The sequence below is a fragment of the Neltuma alba genome, unplaced genomic scaffold (genome assembly GCF_004799145.2).
Source record: "Neltuma alba isolate B1F8T4 unplaced genomic scaffold, ASM479914v2 tig00005204_pilon, whole genome shotgun sequence".
Taxonomy (NCBI): domain Eukaryota; kingdom Viridiplantae; phylum Streptophyta; class Magnoliopsida; order Fabales; family Fabaceae; genus Neltuma; species Neltuma alba.
In genome coordinates, this window is record NW_021634019.1 from 82,170 (window position 1) to 105,856 (window position 23,687).

General features: G+C 31.7%; 1 protein-coding gene across 1 annotated transcript; it reads right to left on the reverse strand.

The window, feature by feature from the left end:
- Positions 1-270: 270 nt before the first annotated feature.
- LOC114747106 (uncharacterized) lies at positions 271-952 on the reverse strand. Its single transcript, XM_028935393.1, has 4 exons — positions 756-952; positions 584-665; positions 449-505; positions 271-342 (listed from the first exon to the last, which is right to left on the reverse strand). Exons 1-4 carry the CDS (start codon positions 950-952, stop codon positions 271-273), a joined length of 408 nt encoding a protein of 135 aa, XP_028791226.1.
- Positions 953-23,687: the final 22,735 nt, after the last annotated feature.

A 23,687-nucleotide genomic window follows, 5' to 3' on the forward strand; every position in this document is an offset into this window, starting at 1 on the left:
ACAAGTAATCAGCAGGCATTAACAACCAGGACAGTTAAGCAGACAAGCAACCATAACGCATTAACAAGTTATAGAATGAATGTAAAGTTGTGCATACAATCCCTCTCGCCATGAATTGCTTAGGATCTATCTGTCCTCTCTTCTTCCCTTGCTTCCTTTGTGGTTTCTTCCCTGTTTTCATTGCTTCTTCTTCCTCTCTTTGTAATCTCAACATCGTCAAATTGTCCACCAACGAGTCAAGGGCATAGAAACGCATAGTTCTTACATCCATCACGTAACAGAACCAATGGTAATTGAAAAGGGTGGGGCCAAATATGAAGTCACAGTCTCCAATGTTATATCCTATGTGCTCCGGTAAGATTTCATGTTCATGTTTTTCCATGCTCCACCTAAGAGGATTAGCGGCCATTGTTTGCATTAACTCGGGTGTAAAAATGTGCCTATTGACACGACTGTGGTTCTCTTTTTCATCTCCCACCAAGGTTCTCGCCACCATAGACATGAACTATATCACACATACAAACAGTTAGTCATGATCATAATGACATTCGCAGTTCTCTATCTATATAAACAACTGTCTTACCTTGTCGTTCATCCATTTCCTGTCTTGTAGGCAGCAAAGCTCAGCACGTGTCAAGAAGTACCCATACATCTCTACAATGTACCTGCAGCAAAAGGAACAATGAGCACAAGGGTTGTATGTGTAAAATTGTTGTCAATCAGTTGTCCCAATTACAATCAGTCCCAACACTTACTTGGCACCTTCATCTTGATCACATCTTCTCGTGCACATCTGGAATAATTCCTCTTTCTCGTCAGCTTTTCTCTTGCCACGGCCTTTTTTCACCTCCTCTAACCAGGGAGATTTGATTGCACGGCTTCTCACCCGTGTTGATCTTCTTACATCCATTTGCCCTTGTGCTTGCTGGTCCCTTTCATCCTTTTCCTCCATTTCATCGCCTACACCCTTATCCTCTTCTGCTGCTGCATCACTAGACTTGTCTTGTGTTTTTTCTTCTCCATCATCCTCTGATCCAGAGTGACTCCCTTCTCCTTTCTCCTCAGGTTGAGATTGACTCTCTTCTTCACTCGAAGCACTTTTGCCCTCTTCATTTGACTCTCTTCTTCACTCGAAGCACTTTTGCCCTCTTCTTTATCATCTCCTTCTGGTTCACTCTGTTGTTCCTCTTGTGACATAATTGAATCTTTTGGGCTTCCTTTACCTTCTTCACCGGTTTCTTCATTTTCAGTTGCCTTCTCTTTGTCATCTTCGCTACTTACTGCTTCCACCACATCTTCCTTGTCAATCTCATCCGTCAACCTCAACTACAGGGAAACCAACTCTTCTCCAATTGTCGACACCAACCCTTCAACCATGGTCATCAACCTTTCATACGTTCCTTGATTTCCTGCAAAACAACAGTAATGAAAGTTATCATTACTCCAAATTCTACACAGCACCAAAATAAGCTTCACATGATTTACTTACAGGGTGGGTTAGCTTTATTCCTGTGTTGGATGCACTTGTTGAAGCCCCACCGACACTCGGAACGCCATGCAGTATGCCTCTGTCGCTATTCTTTTCTAATTTCACTCTTGCCTTCACTTTTTCCTCATCCCAATAAGTAATGGCATTTTCATTTTTTTGCCGCCTTTTCTTTTCCGAGAGGAAAGTGTTGTAGGCAATAAATCTGCATGTGAAGTTAATGATAACTTAGATATACAACAACATCATCCAAACAGGCCACTGACAACATAAACAGCGAAAAATCACAACCTACACACTGCCCAATAACAACATACACAGTGACCAATCACAACCTACACATAACCGTCACAACATACATTTGCGCCATTCACAACATGTACAGCATCTAGTGACAACCCATACTCAACAGAATGACAACACGAACAGACTGCAATTACAACCTATACATAACCAGGTGACAAACCAACACAGCCCAATGACAACCTGCACACAGGTCAATAACAACCTCCACACCATCCACTCACAACATATACATAACCAGTTCACAGCGTACATTTCCCCAACTCGACGGCATAGAGTAGTAAATAACAACATACACAGTGACCAATCACAACCTACACATAACCCTGTCACAACATACATTTGCGCCATTCACAACATGTACAGCATCCAGTGACAACCCATACTCAACAGAATGACAACACGAACAGACTGCAATTACAACCTATACATAACCAGGTGACAAACCAACACATCCTAATGACAACCTGCACACAGGACAATAACAACCTCTACACCAGCCAGTCACAACATATCCATAACCAGTTCACAGCATACATTTCTCCAACTGACGGCATAGAGTAGTAAATAACAACATACACAGTGACCAATCACAACCTACACATAACCCTGTCACAACATACATTTGCGCCATTCACAACATGTACAGCATCCAGTGACAACCCATACTCAACAGAATGACAACACGAACAGACTGCAATTACAACCTATACATAACCAGGTGACAAACCAACACATCCTAATGACAACCTGAACACAGGAAAATAACAACCTCTACACCAGCCAGTCACAACATATCTATAACTAGTTCACAGCGTACATTTCTCCAACTGACGGCATAGAGTAGTAAATAACAACATACACAATGACCAATCACAACCTACACATAACCCTGTCACAACATACATTTGCGCCATTCACAACATGTACAGCATCCAGTGACAACCCATACTCAACAGAATGACAACACGAACAGACTGCAATTACAACCTATACATAACCAGGTGACAAACCAACACATCCTAATGACAACCTGAACACAGGAAAATAACAACCTCCACACCATACAGTCACAACCTACACATCAGCTAATCACAACCTACATTTGTGTCATTCACAACATGCACAGCAGCCATTGACAACCCACGATAAACCGAATGACAACACGAACAGAAGGCAATTACAACCTATACATAACCAGGTGACAAACCAACACAATCTATTAACAACCTGCACACAGTACTATAACAACCTTGACACCAACAAATCACAACCTATACATAAGCAGTTGATAGCGTAGTAAATAACAACCTACACAGCACATTGACAACAGAGTAGTAAATAACAACATACAGAGCAACCAATCACAACCTACACAGCACATTGACAATAGACTAACATCAAAGTAAATGAATCATACCCACACTTACCATTAGGAAGTACATGCAACCTCCCACATTTTTCGTCCCATCAGCTTTTCCTTTCTTCTTTCCTTTCTTGAACTCTGCAATTGAGTTGCAGAATTCTTTCAAAACTAAGTTGCTCCAATCATAGTGTCCTAAACTATCCTTTGTCACCACCATGACTTTCAACACTTTATCACTCACCCATACACTAGAGCCAGGACACAAGAGGACTCCTAGTGCATACATAACAAAAAGGAATTCAAACTTTTCTTCCTCTTTTCCTTCAATCAACCATGTTCCTATTGTTTTGTATGGCACTTTCCCGTAGTCACTCCTTAATTTCTTGAACGTTTCATCTTCATTCTCCACATTTATTTTAATATCTTCCCCCTTAAATGGTAGACCCATCAATTCATTCACATCTTCGGGCCCCACTAAATGCGTCTTCCCTCGAATTGAAATTTGCCTACTTACAGGGTCAAACACACGGATCAATTCACCACAAAAATCTCTATAGATCTGTGAGCAGCATATGTCAACCAATTTATCAAAACCAATTCTTTTCAGTCTTTCCATCTTATCTTTACTTTTCTTTAATTGCTTGTAGACTTCCATAAATTGTCCCGGAGCACAACGTGTGTGAAAGGGAACAATATAATTCTTCCCTTTTGGTGGGACTCTCATTTCTTTAGCCCTTTCACCATATTGTTCTTTCTCCTCTTCTGTTAAGTTCCCCCAAGCCTTTTTCACAGAGTTAGTGCCCTCTTCAAAAGACTTAAACTTCTTCTTGTTCTGCTCATAAAACTCTTCAGTGAATAATATGTATCCGGAGAAATTCCTAGCCCTTTGTCCATCTTTACTCTTACTCTTTTTAGTCATTTTGTTCGATTGCAAAAAGGAAAAAAATTACTGTCATCAACATATATTTTAAAATAGTAAGTATCTTCAACACCACCAAATTATTCACTAATCAACAAAATCAAAATATATCCCTTTGGATGACAGAAAGCAATGAACGGCAGTAAATAATATGGATCACAAATCAATCCACCAAAATGAATTTCCCTTCATTGGTTATAGTATAGAGCCAATAGGTGCTATATCCAACAAGCAATTCCCTTTCTGACCTTATGGCCAAATTAACATTCCACCATGGAGCCCACCATAAAAAGCCAAACAAAACCTTTATTATTTTATTGCCGAACAAATCAATTACATAAAGTTCTCCCTTTTAATTCAGCAATATTAACAATAACTGATTGCTGCATTTAAAAAGCTCTACCAAATCAAATTTTTCACAATTTTAACCAGTGTTCTTCAAACTGATATCTAATATAACTTAGTACCAACCAGCCCCAACTTTTGCCCCTAACTTTGATTCGCATGTCAGATCATTGTAATATCCACATACTTCACATTTCTAATATCACAGTGAAAATACAAGTCACGGTTATCACTGGTTCCATATATAAACACACGAAACAACCGAACATTCCAAACCACTTCAGGTCATCGAGCAGCTTTTACGAACAATCAACAATTCAAATGTTCAAACATTCAAAACCAAACATTTTTCAAAATATGACCAAGAAGCTTGAAATTGTCAAATATTCTAACCGAGAGAGACTAGTTGTCTGGAGATTAAGGCGTTAGTAGAGAGACCACCGGACTGTACCAGAGAGTTCACGGTGTCGGAGTAGACGGCAACTGAGTGCGGACCAGAGAGGGATGGAGTGCTGACCAGAGTCGGCCGGACCGTGCTGGAGATTGAAACCGTTCAATGCGTCGGAGAAGACGGCGACGACGGGCGGACGAGAGACCGACGGACTGCGGACGACAGACTGACGGCGTGCAGACCCGAGACCGATGGACCGCGCAGGGGATTGAAGGCGTTGGACCAGAGAGTGACCGAATGCGGAGCAGCGACCGACAATGTACCAACCAGAAACTAACAGACCTCGCCGGAGATTGAACCTGTCGGAGCACACAAGGATAAAGCACCAACGACACGGCGGCGGAGTGTGAGCGGGCGACGGAGTGTGAGCAGGCGACGGAGTGTGAGCGTGCGGCCGATTTCGCGAAGATGAAAACCGAAACGATTTTGAGTGTGCTTCGGTTACTTTCTCTAATCAAAAGGGCAAGAAAGTAATTGCAAGTTTCAAATTTTTTGCTATAAGGTCCCTTGGGACCTTATATACATTTTCTGATTTCATGGGACCTTCTGGTAGTAAATTGTCTTCTGTGGGACTCTACAGTAATTTTCCCATCTATATTTGATAGTAATAATGCATTCTATGCATTCTCTTTTCCAACTACTCAATTTCTCCCCCTCATATTAGGAAAACTTTATCGAATAACAGTCGACTAATTATGCAGTATAAGTCTCCTAAATCCATTTGCTTCTTTTAGGAACATTATTTTGTTCCATTTAGAGACAACTAAGAAGAAGGAGGTTCTTATCAACATATGTCCTAACTTTCTTTAAATATCCATCTATGTGCATTGTGGTGGATTAGTAAGAATAAATATTGGACATTTCAATTTTTAGATGAAAAATATCTGACTCCTAACTAAAAGCCAATTTTATTCAGAGAATTGTGTTGCCTTGATATGTATAAGTACTGTAATATATTAAATTAAATATGCCAACACTAAAATGAAAAAACTTGTTCTCATAAATATTGATCCAACTATTCACATAAGCATTAATAAATGATTTTGCTAGATAAATTTGTTAAGCAGGCTTTTCAACATTAAAAGCCTGATATATATATTTATTAGCATCTTTAAAATCAAATTTTTAGTATTACATAGTCCAAAAATATTTATCTAAACAATCTTGCCAACTTCAAGTTGCAAACTAATGTCAATCACATATATTACCATTTTATATAGATGCATCTATTGAATATTAAATACTTATATGGCTTATGTGCTTCTAAATGGGCCCATATATATGAGTTTAATATATTTCGAGAAATATAGTAATCCATTCCAAAACAAAATATAACTAGTGATATTTTATAATAAGTTTTCTTTGAAAACAAATAACACATATGAATTCTTAAAAATGTTAGCTATTCGGAAGAATATTCTACTTCTTCAAGGGATATCAATACATAATTTTTAATAATTTGTTGCATCATATAGTTCAAGATAATCAAACAAGTCATGTCAACAATAAGTCTAATTATATCAGTAAACTTCTGGTTTATTGTACCATGTTTTGTTTCCAACAATAAACTTTTCAATATAATATATGATTGATAATATCTATTTATGAAACTGATATGAAAAACATATCCAATATCAACTCATACTTGTATTCCAACAGTCTCCCTGTCAAGATTGAGTCATTCAAACATGATTCTTTTATTCATATATTTCATAAATAGTTACGAGCATATAATAAGTTAAGGCCAATAACCTATATCTTGCTTGGAAGCTCAAGTATTTTTTAATTCCTATATAGTTACAGGCTTTAATCTAATTGTACTATAACATTTACACTCTTTGGAGAACCAAAGTTATAATGTAGATCTATGGGTTATATTTTTCACCATTAATACTTTGTCCGCTCATAAGAAATCATCATTGGTTCTTCTGGAACTATATTAATACTATTATATATAATTCTTCAGGAACTATATAATTTAAGAGGAATATGAAAGATAACTTTATTTCAATATATTATTAACATAATAACAAATAATTATGATTATCATAGGTTTAACTTGCAATATACATAAAGAAAACACAAAAATGTAAAAAAAAACTTTTAAAATGGACTTTTGAAAATAAAGTACAAATCAAAATTAATGTTCAAAACTTCTCAATATTGATCAAGATACTATAGACATTTAAAATATTCAAAATTAATATTGAATCAGATCATGCTAATAAAATACAAATAAACAAAATGTAACTAATAACTTTTGAGTCTATTTGATCTATTTAATTTTATATCACACTTATCAATATCATAATATCAAATTCTTATAAGAATTAGTTTCTTACAAATCACAATAAATTTAAAGACTAATAAAAATTAAATATTATACATATAGCCTTTTGGGCATATAGTTATATGTCTTCTATTTTTATATATGATTTGGGCATCTATCTTTCTTCATAATTTATTGCCTTCAGGCATTAGAATCACCTTCGATATTTTCATAATATCACATGGTCTTTTTATTTCACAACTTTTTTTTAGCATTTACTTTCAATGAATTGATATATATTTGTTTTAATGACTTCTGGTCATATTATGATATTTGTTCATAATTTTATCATATTGATCATAGGACTATTACTATTTTCACTGTTATGATTCAATAGTTAAGCCCAAAAATCATTGCCTTTTTAGTTATCAGTTTCACTAATACAATGTAATCATACTCTTTATCACTCTTATGAATATATTCTTTGCTTTCAATAACACACCATTAATTTTCTCAAATATTAGCCTTCTGGACCATAACAAAATTTTCAGAACTACGAAATTTTTTTGTATCGTTTAATTTTTAAACCATCAATCTTCAGAACTTTGATATAGATTATTAAATTGTAACAATCTTGCCATGTCATCTGTTATAACTACAAGATGATCTTTTATCAAAGAATCATTAAAACGTTATGTGACTTCAGGCCATCTAATCACAAAATCAAGAATACAATGGCTATTAGCCATTCATTTATATGTTTAATATTTTACTTTCTAATACAACAATTAACTAATATCGAAGATGATAATAATATATAGTGATGTTATAGATGAACATAAACCTCATAGCAAATCAAGAAGTATAAGGATAGTAGGATTATGAAAATATAAAAAAATAAGAAATAAAAATAAAAATTTTCTTATATCAATGTGATGAATAAAATATTCAGCTACCAATGAATTAATCAATAAGGTTAATATGCAAAACCATCATTTCCTCTAAATAAATTGGAGAAACCTTACCAAACTGTTCAGATCAAACTATCTTCATTCAACGAACAAAATATCAACATGTATCAACTAGAAGTCATGAACTCAGATGGTAGAGTCTCGTGCTGATAACGTGTTACAAAATTAACTAACAAAAAAAGTAGATTGGAAAAGAGATGTAAACAAGAAAATGGGAGAATGATATTGTATTCCTTCACTTGTTTCACTTACCTCACAATACAATGACATGCCATATTTATAAACATAGTCTTACACATAGGTTACACTTATACTTAAATGATAGATAATGGATAATAAACTACATGAATATGAGTGGAGGTGAGTTATAAGATTAAGGCATAGTAGAGAAGTAATGGAATAGTGGAAGATTAACACTTAGTAGAAGTAGCGGAAGTTGATGAAGTTGAAGAAAAAGAGGAGATGGACATCCGTATTTGATAATATTCATAACAATATATATATATATAAAGCTCTTCATAACCGAATTATGATCATATAAATATATATTTGCCAACATGACCATATAAATATTTTTTTTTTCAGAAATATAAATATTAATTTATTAAACATTAACTCCTACAAGTTTGTTTTATGCATGTGTGTAGGAACTATGGTGGGCCAAATCAATAATTATTATTTAAAAAAAACGTTTTTCTAGTTTTTAATTATATTTTTCTTTATGTTGTTTCTCGTAAATCGTAACCGAGCACGCTTTCTAATTGCGAAAACTCAAACTTTATGGGGCCACCAAAGTCACTGAGCCCTCATGTGCGGTCTCTCTGTACAGCTGAATAAAAGCGACACCCTTCTACTTTCACTGTGTCTTTCCTGAACCACCCTCTCAATTTCAACGTTTCGGTACGGTTTTAATGTTTCGCTTATAAAAAAACAACGGTTTTAATATTTCAAATTTAAAACTTTTAATTATGATTTTTGAGTAATGTTTTTTTACTCAGAAATTGACAACTCATAAATTATTTTTATTTTGAATTCTGTATATACTGAAATATTTCTCAAGGAATAAAAGGAACAAGACACTAAAATATTCTCAAAAATGTTAAAAAAAACAAATTAGATGGGTAAATTTCAAAATTTCAAATAAGACTCATTGTATTATTTTAGAATTTTAAAATAATTGTAAAACAATAACATTGTCTTTATTCCTGGTGACTACTTTTGATTACTCTAGTTTAACTTTTAACTACTTTGGTTTTTAAAGATCCGATGACTACTCTTTCTTATATATTGACTACTTTGTTCTAGCTATTGACTACATTTGTTTTCAAATTCCGATAACTATTCTTATTTAGCTACTGATTACTCTAGTATTGTGATTGACTACTTTCATTTTTAAAAATTTAGTGATTACTCTTATTTAGCTATTAACGACGGCTGGGCACCGGTGGAGTTGCCGGCGTCGAAGCTTTAGCAGCTAAAAATAGACTAAGGGTGATGAGGTGGTAATATTAAAAAAAGAAAAAGAAAAAGAAAAAATGTGAAGGGCATTTGTGTAATTTCACAAGATTTAAAAATTTCAAAATAGTATAGTGGATCTGAATTGAAATTTTGAAATTCACCAATACTGATTTGTCCTTTGGCAATTTTCAAGGGTATTTTATTATCTTTTTTCCAAGAATAAACATTAAAAAATTAAATTTGTGCGGCTTAAAACTTAAAATTAGGGTAATCACTTTTCAGCTAATAAACATGATATTCTATCCAGTGTTTAATATAAAGGCTAGTTTGACATTCAATTTAATTTTAAATATAAGATTTTAATCTATGTTATCTCCCATATTTATTTATTTTTTTAAGGTAATCTTTGTAATAGTAGTACCTGTTAAAGATTTTATCAAATAGTCATTTTAGTTAATACCCATGATTAAAAAAATATTTTAAGAAAGATAATACTTATTTATTATAAATAACTAACTTAATTAACTAATATTTTTAATTTACTTCAATTAGTCAACTAGCTTTTATATTAAGAACTTGAAGTAGTAGATTTTAGGAAAATAGATGAGCTTTTATGTATAGTAATAATGCAGCAAATGTTTTTAGATCCATCTACCTGCTTTAATAACAATAGTAGGGACCTCTTTTTTGTTTTAAAATCAACATTTCAGTCCAATCAATCAACACTAATATTACCTCCGGTCCTAATTATAAGACTTTCTTTATAGACTATAAACAAAATCTTATAATTAGGACATGAGGTAGTATTCCCCAAATATGTTAGAAATGATATTTATGGAGCAAAAATTAGGTTAAAATTAGAGTGAATGATCTAAAAAAATAATATTTATCTTAAAGGATAATAAAAATTGTAATTATCTTTAAAAAAATAAGTATTAAGAAATAAATTTAAAAATACTAAAACCAATTAATTATTTACTGTTCATATAACCATGCTTGCCCACATTTTATCAATTATCAGTAATCACCATTCACCACGGCAATATTGTTATAAATCAAAATTTAAAATTATTTTAATTTTTTCTCCCTCCTCCCTCTGATATTGTTGGATTTGGCTTTGTATGTTTAGTGGATTTCTGAAGCAATCTGGGTAATATTTTTCCTAATCAATCCAGATCTTTTTATCCTTATCAATATATAGTTCAAATCTGTTACAATAATTTTCATAATTATGGGTTTTCGATCGTGTTTTGTGGCTTTGACATTATATTGTGCTTTTTTAACATTCGCTTTTGCTTTGTAGCAACTGGTAATTCGCGGGTAAGCCGCATGGTATGAGCAGTGAAAATTGCAATTTTTTATCACCAAAAGAATATAACATTTTTAAATTTATATTGTGATATTTAGTCTTCTAAATAAATAAATAATTACAATTTTTATGATTTTCTAATAAATATTATTTTCTCCAGGTGTTTCGATCTAACTTTCCTTTGACATTAATTAGTGTGCTCCTGTGTTTGTTAGATCGGTAAACGTGCATTTAATACCGTGATCTTATTTTTCCAAATGCATTCAATACCCCAATTTTATATGTGATGCATTGAGACCCTAGTCTTATTTTTCTGGTATTTCTAGGACCTCGATGCTATTTTTTAGTTACATTCAACATCATAATTTTTGTGAGTGTTGAATGCATTATACTACCCAGGATCTTTAGCATAAGAGTCAGTGACTAATTTTTATAAATTAAAGAAACTAGTTAAATTAGTTATTTATAATAAATATGTGTTATCTTTCCTAAAATATCCTTATTAATCAATTATATTGACTAGAACTATTGTTATTACAAGGACTATTTTAAAAAAAAATACGAGAGACAAAGTAGATTGGGATCTTATATTTAAGTCTAAAATAAACATCAAAAGAGCTTTTATATTAAGGGCCAGAGGTAGAGAATAAGATTAGGAATATAACATAAAATAATATGATTTTACAATCCACCTATTTGAGAAAATAAGTGTTGTCTTTTCTGAAATATCTTTGCTAATTCATTGTATTGATTAGAACTGTCATTATTGTAAGAACTACGTTTAAAAAAAATAAATATGAGAAACAAAATAAATTGAAATCTTATATTTAAAATTAAAATAAAAATCAAAGGAATAGTAAATAAAATTAGGGATATAACATAAAAAAACATGGTTTTACAATCCGCGCACAAGAGAACGGACAAGGAGTAAAGAAATACTAAAACATAAAAACAACCACTTTTAAAGGGCAAGCACGTTTCATATTCATCACTCACCATTTATATAAACCCTATCAACCACAGGTCGACGCCGTCAAGGATGCAGCCACCCTGAGCTTTCCAGACAAAGTCCCCAGGTACCAACTCCAACGGTAAACACTGCCTTTGGACTGATCCATCAAAGTTCACTTCCTTCCTCTTCTTTTACTCCCACCACCGTTGAGCATGAAGCTTGTTTTAAGTAGTTTTTAAACCTGAGAGAATTGTTAGACAAAAAAGTTAAACTTATATGTTGCTATTTATATGTGATATTTAATTAATTCGCATAAATAAAGAAAAAGTTAACAGGTAATACGTGACCCATTTTACTTGTATTTTCTCAAATATTGAGATTGTAAAAAAATTGATGAAAATGGTACTATTAATAAAATGGTAATATGGGGCGGAAGTGTTATAACTGCCGTAATTAGCGTAGTAAATGATATAAAACATAACCCTCTTTCTTGTACCTTCCCAAGTGTTAAAATTGTAAAAAGATTATTGCAAAAAAATTTTTTTCAAAAGATTATTGGAAATGATCTTAATAAAATGCTGTAAATAAATTCCGCAAGTAATATGGTAAATAATTTTTAACATGGTTTGTTTACTTTGATAGTTGCTTTATATATATTATCTTAATAAATCAGCTTGGTGGATAAATCCTCACTAAAGATCTTAAATTTTGAAATTTTGCATTAGTTACGTTTAAAATAGACTAAAAATCATGTCAGATAAATTAAATTAATATTTTGCCAGATTATTGGTCCCTTTTACAGTCCTATACGGCTCTCTGGGAACCGTATAATTGATTTGGATCTTGCATTGGATAAAAGAGACTGAAAAAGAGAGTTAAAATTATGAGCCCTCGTGATGTGGATCATACATATATAGAGACCTGAGGAAATGCAACTTCAATGACGCATAATCATGGAAGGCTTTGCGGGGGTAACGTCAGAAAAATAAATGAGGAGGGGATTGAATGTACCGGGTGGGCACGAATCCAAGTCGGATCACCTAAACTTTGCAGTCCAGTGTCAGAAATTTCCCTCCATTTCGTTCAAATTAGGTCGTTGAGACCAACTAGGTTGGGTCTTACAGAAAGGGACAATTCTTTAAAAAGTGATGAATTAAGGTTTAAATCCCCGCCAAAAGAGGTATCCATATTTAGTACCCGACAGTTTTTCGAATAAGATTACCTTCAATAGAAGGATATTTATACGTAGTGCAAAAAAAAAAAAAGACATCGTTGAGGGATAGGAGGCATTAATGACACTTAACGCAAGTTAGATGATGCTTGAATACGTAAATATCTTCATTAATAATTTTTTCAGGATGACTATATATTAATTTATAATTATTTTTATTATGTTTAATGACTTTATACATGAACTTCATAAAAATTTCTATGTTGAAAATGATAAACTATGAACATTGATGGATCTAATTTGATTGATTTGAGTTTTAAATATATTTAAACTAAATCATTGTCATTTTTGTATTTTAATTATTTAATTATGTATTTTTAATAGTCATTTATTGGTAGAGGTAAGTTCTTACATGTTTACGATACAGGTTTACAATTTGAGTTTACATCTCTGTCATGAGTTTGCCTAATTAAACTCATGAATTCGACAACCTTGGATGCACCAAAGAAAGGGAACGAGAGAAATAGGCATGGAAAACACAGGAAGAGTCACCTCATCCTATTAATTGTGTGTGAGAGTGATAATATGTTAAAAATGGTTAATTTCTTATATTTCAAGGAACGTTCTAATGGCGTATTCTATATGTTAGAAAATATTCTTTGCTCTTATTTTAATTATATACAAATCTTAATTGAAACAACCTGACTTATCCCATGTGGATTCGAAGTCCAACCAGGAAAAACTAGAGTAGTATGTTACCTTTAATACTCAATCTAAAAATTAGATAACTAATTTAATTTATGAATGCTGAATAAATTAGGTAAATTAGTTATTTCTAATAAGTTGGTGTTGTTTTTTCTAAATTATTCTTATTAATCATATGGATTGAAATTATCATTTGATGTAATCTCTTTAACAGATCCTTGTTAATAGGCAATTATTAATATTACCTATTATCTATTATGCATTTTCAACGTGTTTTTCAATGGAGCTTATCATCAACACAGCACATTATAATAAAACTTGTTAGTTAATAAATCATAATTAAATATTTTTAAATCTGAGGTTCAATAAATAACATTATTAATTTATGATGACCCATCCACATGGAAAATCCAACGACATAATCCTGTCGATTATGCTAAATGTATTTTTCAACGAAACTCACTTTTGAAGACTACCAGGCATGTAGTTCTCATTAACTTATTCTTGATCCTTTTGCAGACTTAGATCCAACTAAAAAGGAAATTATTTAGGATCATCTTTAATAATTAACAACTTCCTCCCCAAAAATCTGAATTATTTGCATTCATGACTCAAAATTATACTGCAATATTGGGCAATAATGGTTGGCCCATGATTGTCCCAGAAAATTTAATGCTAGATGTTTCTATCATATGTAGGAGCTATTACAACCGCACAGCCACAGGTTGCAATGTTCAGAAACATGTGGAGAGGGCATCCTCAGGCTAAAACTAACAGCCACACTATCGGCAATAACTCAGCTTCACAGCCAAGACCCCAAAATACCAGGGGTGTTTGGAAAGTATCGAAAGTGCTTCTGAAAAGTACTTTTCTGCAAATCGAGATAAATTCCTTCATATATTTGTTTCGTATACCGTAAAAATACTTTTAAAACCATAGTTTTGATCCATCTAAACACCAGCAACAACAGCGCTTGCGGCGGCACGGTTTAGGCTGAAGGAAGAACAGATATTCCATCATACAGAGGCTGTAACACCAGGTATAATTCGAGGATAAGAATTAGATATTGTTCCTAGAAGGATTTAAGGGTTATTTTTGTGTTGAAAGTATTGATAAAGAAGTTATTGGTGTTTGAAAATTTTTTGTTGTGTTGAAAGTATTGATAAAGGAGCTATTGGTATTTGAAAATTTTTTGTGCTCAATGCCATCTCAAAAATATTAACAAAGGATCAATGACATCCTTTTTTATAAAATTGTTAATGACCAATGTTAATTTAATAGCGAGAAAGATTACATTATAATATGACTTGGGTCCGCTAACAAAAATAGTGAATTCGGGTTTGCTAACGGGTCTTTTCAATTTGGAACCCACAGGATAACTCACACTAATAACTTGTTAATGTTTTCTGCTTTGAAACTTGTTATTCATTCATTTGAAAACTATCTTAGTAATTAAATTATTTGTAAAACTCTAATTCAAGCTGCTAGCCTAATCAACTCCTTATATTATGCTTCAGGCCGAAGCTGTCTTAGTGCTTGTTTGGGTGGGCTGATATAAGTATTTATAAGTATGTTTTATGTAAGTCAAAATAAAATTTTTCTCACATACTTATTTCATATTTTATAAATTATTATTAAAGATCTAATTATAAATTATTACAAACGAGTCCTTAATACGAATAATAAGTATCTCTAATTTAGGCTGCTAGTATAATCAAAACCCAGTATTTGCAAAAACTTTATATAAGCTTAAGGTTACCAAAGCAACATCTGAATTGGCAATTTGGGCCCACGTAAGGAGAACTGCAAACTGGGCTCTCCATATCTATGTAAATTAGTTATTTGATTATTTCTAATTAATCCGTATTGTTCTTTTTTAAATTATTCTTCTGAATCATATATATATACGCATTAAAATTATTATTTGATATAATCTTTTTAACATATGTAATTACTATAAAAATTATTTTACAAAAATAAAATAAATTAGAGTCTTATATTAAAAATTAAATTAAATATAATTTTTAATTAAATCTTGTATGAGGAGAGGAGACAGAAACAAGTTATGAAGGTTGGTGGGATGATTCATAATTCATGGCCCTGTTGGCGTTTTCGATTCCCATCATCGTCATCACTGTCAGCATGCACTTTTGCATTGATTGATGGATGTTGCCTTCCCCCCCCCCCTCCTTCCCTTTTCTCTTTCTCTGGTTTTTTAATTTTTTTGCGGGTGTGTTTTCTTTGTGCAAGTCACAATTTTAAAGGAAGACTAATTATGTAAGCTACTCTTTGTATGTATTAAAAATCTAATTTATTTTTCACTTTTATCTTCATTATTATATTTCCCTGTATTTCTTAATTATCACACACTAATTAAGAATTATATTTTATTCTCTCTCTGCAGATTCTCTCTCACCCTCTTTATAAAAGGAGATATATTTAGAAGAATAAAAAACATTTTTAGACATTTATATTTTAACTAATTTTATTAATTTATGTGAAGTTGTTATTATACGTTTAAATCAACTAGGAGAGGAGTAATTTATTGATGTTAATATAATTAAATGTTGATGGAGCTTTCTCATTTGAATGGCATGATGGGATGTGGAGGTATTATTAAAGATCATAAAGGAAATTCAATTGAGGTTTTCATGTTTAACTTACAAAATGAAAATCCTTTAACAACAGAACTTTGAACGTGTCTTATTGGTGTTAAAAGGGATGGGAATCATAGATAGGTTTGCTTGAGAAATGATTATTTGGATGGAATTATGTTAATCAATGATGGAAATAACGGTCTTCATGATAATTGGAATTTGATTTTAGAGAGCTATGCAATGCTACAACATGATTGGCTTGTTGATCTTCAACACGTTCAATAAGAAAAGGACTCTGAAGCTGATATGATGGCTAAGCGTGCGTTAACGATACCTTTTGGATTTCATTTAATTCTTTTAGATGAGTTTCGTTTGTTTACTTCTTATAACCTAGAGTGGCGTTAACCACCAGCGGCTCCACCGAGCTTGCCCCGTAGCCTACCAGTGAGAACTACCAGGCGGGAAGGAATCTGGTTGAATTCAAGCAAAATACGTTGGACCCATACATGCTTGTATATATGTATACAAAAAAAAAAAAAAAAAGTTCTCTAGGCCTACAATCTTTGCTGCTTGCATAAATGTCCTTATACTGGAACTAGTTTTAGTATTCATCATTTTAATGAACATTCTAAATTCATCATTTCTGAGTTATCGATATTTCATTTAAACAGTTCAGATTTAAAATCTTCAATTAATTATTTTTAAATAAAAAATTATTTTTTGAAAGAATTATAGTTAAGAGATTGTCTCTATTTTATATTCTACACATATTCAAATAATTATTTTGAATAAATAAAAATAAAAAAATCAAATCCAAACCATCCAAATAAGATATGGACGTTTTAGATCTGATGAGTTTAGGGTGCTCATCAAAGTGATAAGCACCGAAATTGGTTCGGTCCTTGATATATGTTTGACAAAATTTTCCAAAAATATACGTGTAGAAATAGGGATTGTTTGTTGTAGATGTGGATAAACTTGAATTAGGAATATTTTATTTTTATTTTTTAATTGATAAAAATGCATCTATAAATTCTTTGACTTCATACACAATTTTATTTCTATTCTTTAGTTTTATAACAATATATTTATTATCCTTTAATTCTAACATCATTAATTTTATTAACAAATAACATCAACATTAAAATTTTAAACATTGACAAAAATATTCGTAAATATTAAGATATTAAACTTGATTAACGGTTTTAAAGTTACAAAATTAAAAAAATAGCTTACCAAATTATTAAATTAAATTAAAATTTTGTATAAAATTGAAGTGTGTATGTATAAATTATTTGTTTGCGTGTATAATGGTAAATATTAACCTTGTCTCGCTCTTGTTGCAGCCTACCATTTTGCCTCTTGTGATAATCATTAGGAGGAATTGAAATTAAATTTTAAGGAATGGATTTAATTATCCTAAACTCTGTTGACAAGTTTCAATATAGAAAATAACCACTGGTTTATATTATTCAATTGTTATTAGGACTTTAGGATGATTAAGTTCATACTTTGAGACCTAATTATAATTCTTCTTATTATTATAGTATTACTCAACGTCCGCCCATCGATTTTGCCTATATTCCAAAACATAGTGAAAAGAAAAAGTATTTAATACTTATTAAAATTATTTTAAAAATTTACAAAAAGGATAACAAATTTTACAAGAGCTTTTAAAATAAACATGCAAGAGCGGGAAAACATATGGCCAATATGTGGAAGCTGGGCCAGAAAAAGAAAATTCACAAAACAAAACAATAGTACAAAAAGGATTCAATAACTTTGAAGTAACAGCAAAGATGGTGATAAGATTTTTCTGTACCTTCATTAATTTATTCATTCAGGTCCGTACGTTCATTAATTCGTATCCCTCGCGAGGATCACAGAAGCTGTGAGTACTTCTTTCCGCATAAAATGACAATTTTATTCAACGAGATAAAATGTTGGTACGTACCAATAAGTCTCCCTTTTAATCGGCTTGAAACCTTTCTTTTTTTCCTCTCTATTTTTTAAACCATTAGATTAATATATTTTAACAGTTTAAATTTTAATTTTTTTATAAATTATTTATAAAAAAATCTTAAAAACATTTTGTGCTTTGCAAACCATTAGAATTAAATTTTAATATAGTTTGTAATTTATTATTTATTTATTTTTATAATTTAATATTTTAATAATATTTTTAAAAAGATTTAAATCTAAACCGTTAAAATATTAATCTAACAATTTAAAAAAGAAGAGAATAAAAGAGGATGGGAAGGGAAGATGAGAGGCTGCAAACTGTCCTATAACCACTAACATCCAGAGTAAAAAAGCCCCACAAAATAAAGAAAATTATAATCAAGTCTCATTCAAGAGAATTAAATACAAATTTTTTTAAATTATCAAATTATTCTGTAGCAAGAAATTTTATTTATTTAATTACCCGATTGCTCTTATCTTTTTTTCCCTTAAAAGTATACATTGATAACTGAAAGTACAGTTATTAATAACTTAAGATGTAAGAATTAACAACTATCGTGATAGCTATTGACAGCTTATGCATTATATTTTTGTGATGCGTTGAGAAAATGTGTTGTCAATACCTGTCGCGATAGTTGTTAATTATTACATTTTAAGTTATTAATGACAGTTCTTCTAGTTATCAATGCAAAAAAAATTTTAAATAAAAGGACAATTTAGTAATTAAATAAATAAATTATTTTGTAATGAGGTCTCTTAAGATTTCAGAATGATTTGATAATTTTAAAAGACTTTTTTATGTTTAATTCTTTTGGGCACGATTTTATTGTAATTTTGCCCACGAAATATGAACAATGAAACTAAGAACATTAATGTTGAATGGGTCTGATCTGACACCTCGAAGCATTGAGATAAGGATAGCACCAGGACGTACCACAGCCTTGAAGAAGAGCAGTGATAATCTGAAGCAACCAAACAAGAACGGCAAAACGTAACCTGCAAAATAAAAGCAACAAAAAACACACAAACAAGATAAGGATAACAAACCATGCAATGAGTAGCTTAACACTATCCCAATCAACCATCTAACAAAAACATTGTAATAAATAAAAGACGTTATTATTCACCAAAAAAATAAATAAATAAAAGATGTTATTATGCATCTTCATCCTCACATGGATCCTCCTCCAATGTCGCAATCTGTGATAACTTAGGCATTGGGAGCTCAAGTTCAGACTTATACGTAGAGCTCATGGATTTGGTTATTTCACGAGACGCATGGAAACCCAGATTTGGTGGATCGAAGGAATCGAAGCTCGTGTATTTGTGAAGAAGCACCTCAGAGAAGTCACGGCAAGAGGAAGCAATAGGAGAGAGACGAGAATGGCCGGAGCAAGAGAAGGGAAAAGAACAGTAGCCTTACGCGGTTATTGCTTGCCCTTTAATTCCTTTGAAGAAGGTTGATGTGATATTTTATGGCCCATCATGTGTCTTCTTTTATTATTATTGTCGTTGTCCATCGTGGTGTTAAGCACAAATCCATCAGTCTAATTTCTAATCTTTTCTATAAAATATTTGATATGATTTCAAAAATACTAAGTATTGTTTTTTGCTAGACACATGTATTATCTTATTAAAAGTAATCATATTCGAGACATTGTCAGTCATTAAACGTGGGCATATTTTCATGGTGGATTGGGAATTTTCTTTATTCAAATATTAAATTGTATTAAATTATTTTGGAAGTTATGAATGAGAAATTTTTTGACAAGCATTTATGTGTTGTACGTTCTTGTATTCTTGATAGTATATGTTTACATTATAAAAGTCTGATGAATTTTTTGTGAAACCTTTTTTTTTTTTAAATGACCAATGCATATGGTTAGGAATCTAAAAACTAGTTCTCCTAAAATGCTAATTCATATAGCCAGGGATTACTTTCGAGTATACTTGTTTTGAGTTCTTAGGGCCTAACAGTGTTTCTCAGTAAGTGGGCTCAGTTTTGTCAAAGTATGTTGAGGCGCAATTTGTTACATCACTTTGTGAAGCCCACCAATGAAATTATTAATGGGGGTATAATGGTCATCTAGGCATCAGTTCCACACGCCTCCTCGTGAGAAGCCAATTCCGATTCCATCTTTTAAATTCCTGCGTTCCAAAACGGGAATGAGCACATCATCCAATTTCTTTTCATAACCAAACGACAGAGACAGAATAAACATAGAGCTTATATTGATAATTCATTTTTTTAACCAAAACACCCTTTGACTTTTTGAATAATTTTTTGCAAAAAAGGAAAATTATCATGATACTTTTTCTCTGTCCCACCATAATCTCTTAATGATTGTAATTTTTTTATAAAAAAAAAAATCGCCCCCTTGCCCTACAGGCTTGTAATCGGGTCCAAGCGCTTCGTCCGAGATCTGTAAGTCTAGATGGCCAAAACAAAAAACGACCTGGATTTCTAGCCATGCTAATACATCCACGTGTAGACTCTGATAGCGTCCAACAGAAAGTCACAAGACAGAAATAAAAAACAAATTCAGCAGAACGACCCAACGGGCCGTTTCTTGCACACACGTGTTCCGTGCTTCTGGTTAAGGAAACTATGTATGTTGGGACCAATTATCATTGGAGGATGACCAATATATTATAATCAAACCAACAAGAATAGATCTAGTAGAAGAAACTAGTCACTCATAATGTGATTTGAATTCCTGTTAGGAGGTGTGTCCACATTTTATGTCATATATTACCCCAAATAGGATTGTTTTCAATAAGAGGATATTTGCACATTAAAAAAAAAATTATAAACCAAATGACCAGCAAAATTCTATTAAAAGAATTCTTTATCTGCCAAGATAGTTTGTGTGTGACTCAATTAAAAGAAAGCAGCACATATATACTTTAATATATATTTCCTATTAATTCACATAGACTTTTCCCCCCTCCTTTTCCACGGCTTGTATGGTTGGTAAATGCTTCTTTATTCCTACTTATAAATTACTTTTAGCATGTTTTATTGAAATTGAAAAAAAACCTTAAATCTCATTAACTATATCTTGACATTTAATAATTTTTTAACTTTACTCTATTTAATATTCATTCTGTCCCTTATCATAAAATCCAAACAATCAAATTGTATGGTTTAAAAAAACGATTAAAATTAGTTAAAAATAGTAAATATGTAGGAAATATGTCCTTTCCCAAAATATGACCTTATTATATAAGAGCACTAGTGAAATATTGGTAGAATTCTAGTGCGTGGGAGTTACTTGAAGAAAATAGAAAACTACAATTCGATTCCTTCACACACGCGCGCGCACCTATTGTCGTTTTAGTGAACATTTTTTCCCTAGTTCTCTTAATAATGTTGGCTCCTACGGGAAGAGAAGTTTGAAGTTTATGAGATAGTAAATGCATACGTAAGTGAAAGAGAAAAACTTCAGGCTTGTTTTATATGGCAAGCATTTACTCAAGCATTAAACTGACGCTCTGTAAATCTGATAAGAAAAGTAAACACCGAGACGTAAATATGTTTGAGTGGAATCACATGCTTGTTATCAATACAACTAATTCTGATTTCCCAATTTTGTACGGGTTTTTGTATTCATTGTATATACCTACAGGCCAGGCTTTAGAGAGAGAGATATATATATATTCGGTTTAAAATAATAAGAACACACATACACACAGAGGAAACATAAAGAGCTACGCAGAGGTAGTACAGTTATCATATATATGTAGTAATTAATAACGCAGTTAAACTTATAATGCTACTTATCTCTGCCAGTAATAAATTATTCAAGTGATCATCATACTATATCTCTTTAAATTGTTCATATTGTATCCTAAAATAAATTCAAACGATAATACGTACTGAAGCTCTAGAAAAGACGATATATACATATAGTGAGCAAATATAAAACTTATAAGGGAAATTAGTATATCACATATATGTGTATATATATATATATATATATTAAATATTCATATCACTGGGACAGATTAATCTTTTACTTTGTTCGTTAATTTTCCTTTTTTGCATGATTCTTTCCAATCTATAAGATGTTGAACAAGTTTATGTCTCGACTTTCTTCATATTGTCACCCACGTAACTTCATTTCTTATAATTATTTATTTCAGTACTGAGGCGAGTACTTCTTTGATTAGATCGACAACATGCATGTTTTTAAAAGTTCAATTTAAAATTCAGAAAGTTACAAGGGTACTAGATCTTCTGAGTAAGGTTATCATAGGGATGGCCTAGACCATATAAAAGAGACAAAACCATGAACTGCTATATAAGACATTTGTATGACAAAATTATAAGATATGAAATCTTAATAAGACATGTAAATGTACAATAATGTTGTCTTTTAAATATGAGTGTGGTGAATTATCAGTCAGATAGATTCCTTTTCTTCTGTCTAATATGATTGTTATAAACACCATTGTATTACGTCATGTACATATATATAGAAGATCTGGCATTTATAGCTTGGATCTTTCTTCTGCTTCCTTTCAACTTGCTTTAGCTCCATCCTCTTCTCTCATTGTCTTCTGTGTTCTGTCAATCCAACTCCTTCCTCTTCCTCTTCAGCAGTTTTTGGAGACCATATTGATATATACGATCTATGTTTATGTAACCTCAGTCTTCGCTGCCAGTTGCTTCCTTTCAACTTACCTGATCGATCTGTTTCCTATTAGCTTGCTCCGTCTTTGGTGTTTATATAATTCTCTACTTCTCTCGCTGTCTCTCTCCAGCAAGCATTTCCCAGGTGGAAATTAAAATGGTGAAGTCGTCGCGCGGCGAGAAGGCAACCTTAAAGAAAGGGCCATGGACTCCTGAGGAAGACCAGAAGAAAGTAAATCTTATATATAGATTTAATCCTTTCGTGCAACTGTTTTTTTTTTTTTCCTGGTTTACATGTATGACTGCATAATTCAAAGAAGCTTGATCTATGTAGATCTTTCTGGACTTCTTAAATTAAATAATTATATTTGTATCAGTTCATGCATACTTTCATTTTAATAGAAAAGTACCATTTCATGTTCTTAATGTTAGAACTATTTGACTAATTTGAATATATTAAGAAAATTAGTTAAGTTAGTTATTTGTAATAGATATATGCTGTCTTTTCTAAAAGACCTTTACTAATCAAATGTCATTTAATGAAACATTTTGTATTTGCAACTACTATAACGACTACCTTGAAAAAATAAATAAATATAAGAGACAAAATGAATTTGGGTCTTATATTTAGGACTAAATTAAAAGTCAAACTAATCTTAATTAATAAATAAACAAGTTGATGATCAAGAAGAGAAATTATGCATAACAATATAAAAACGTAAAAATAATAAAAGAATGCAATTATAATTATATACATATTATATTTATCATAATATAGAAGACAGTT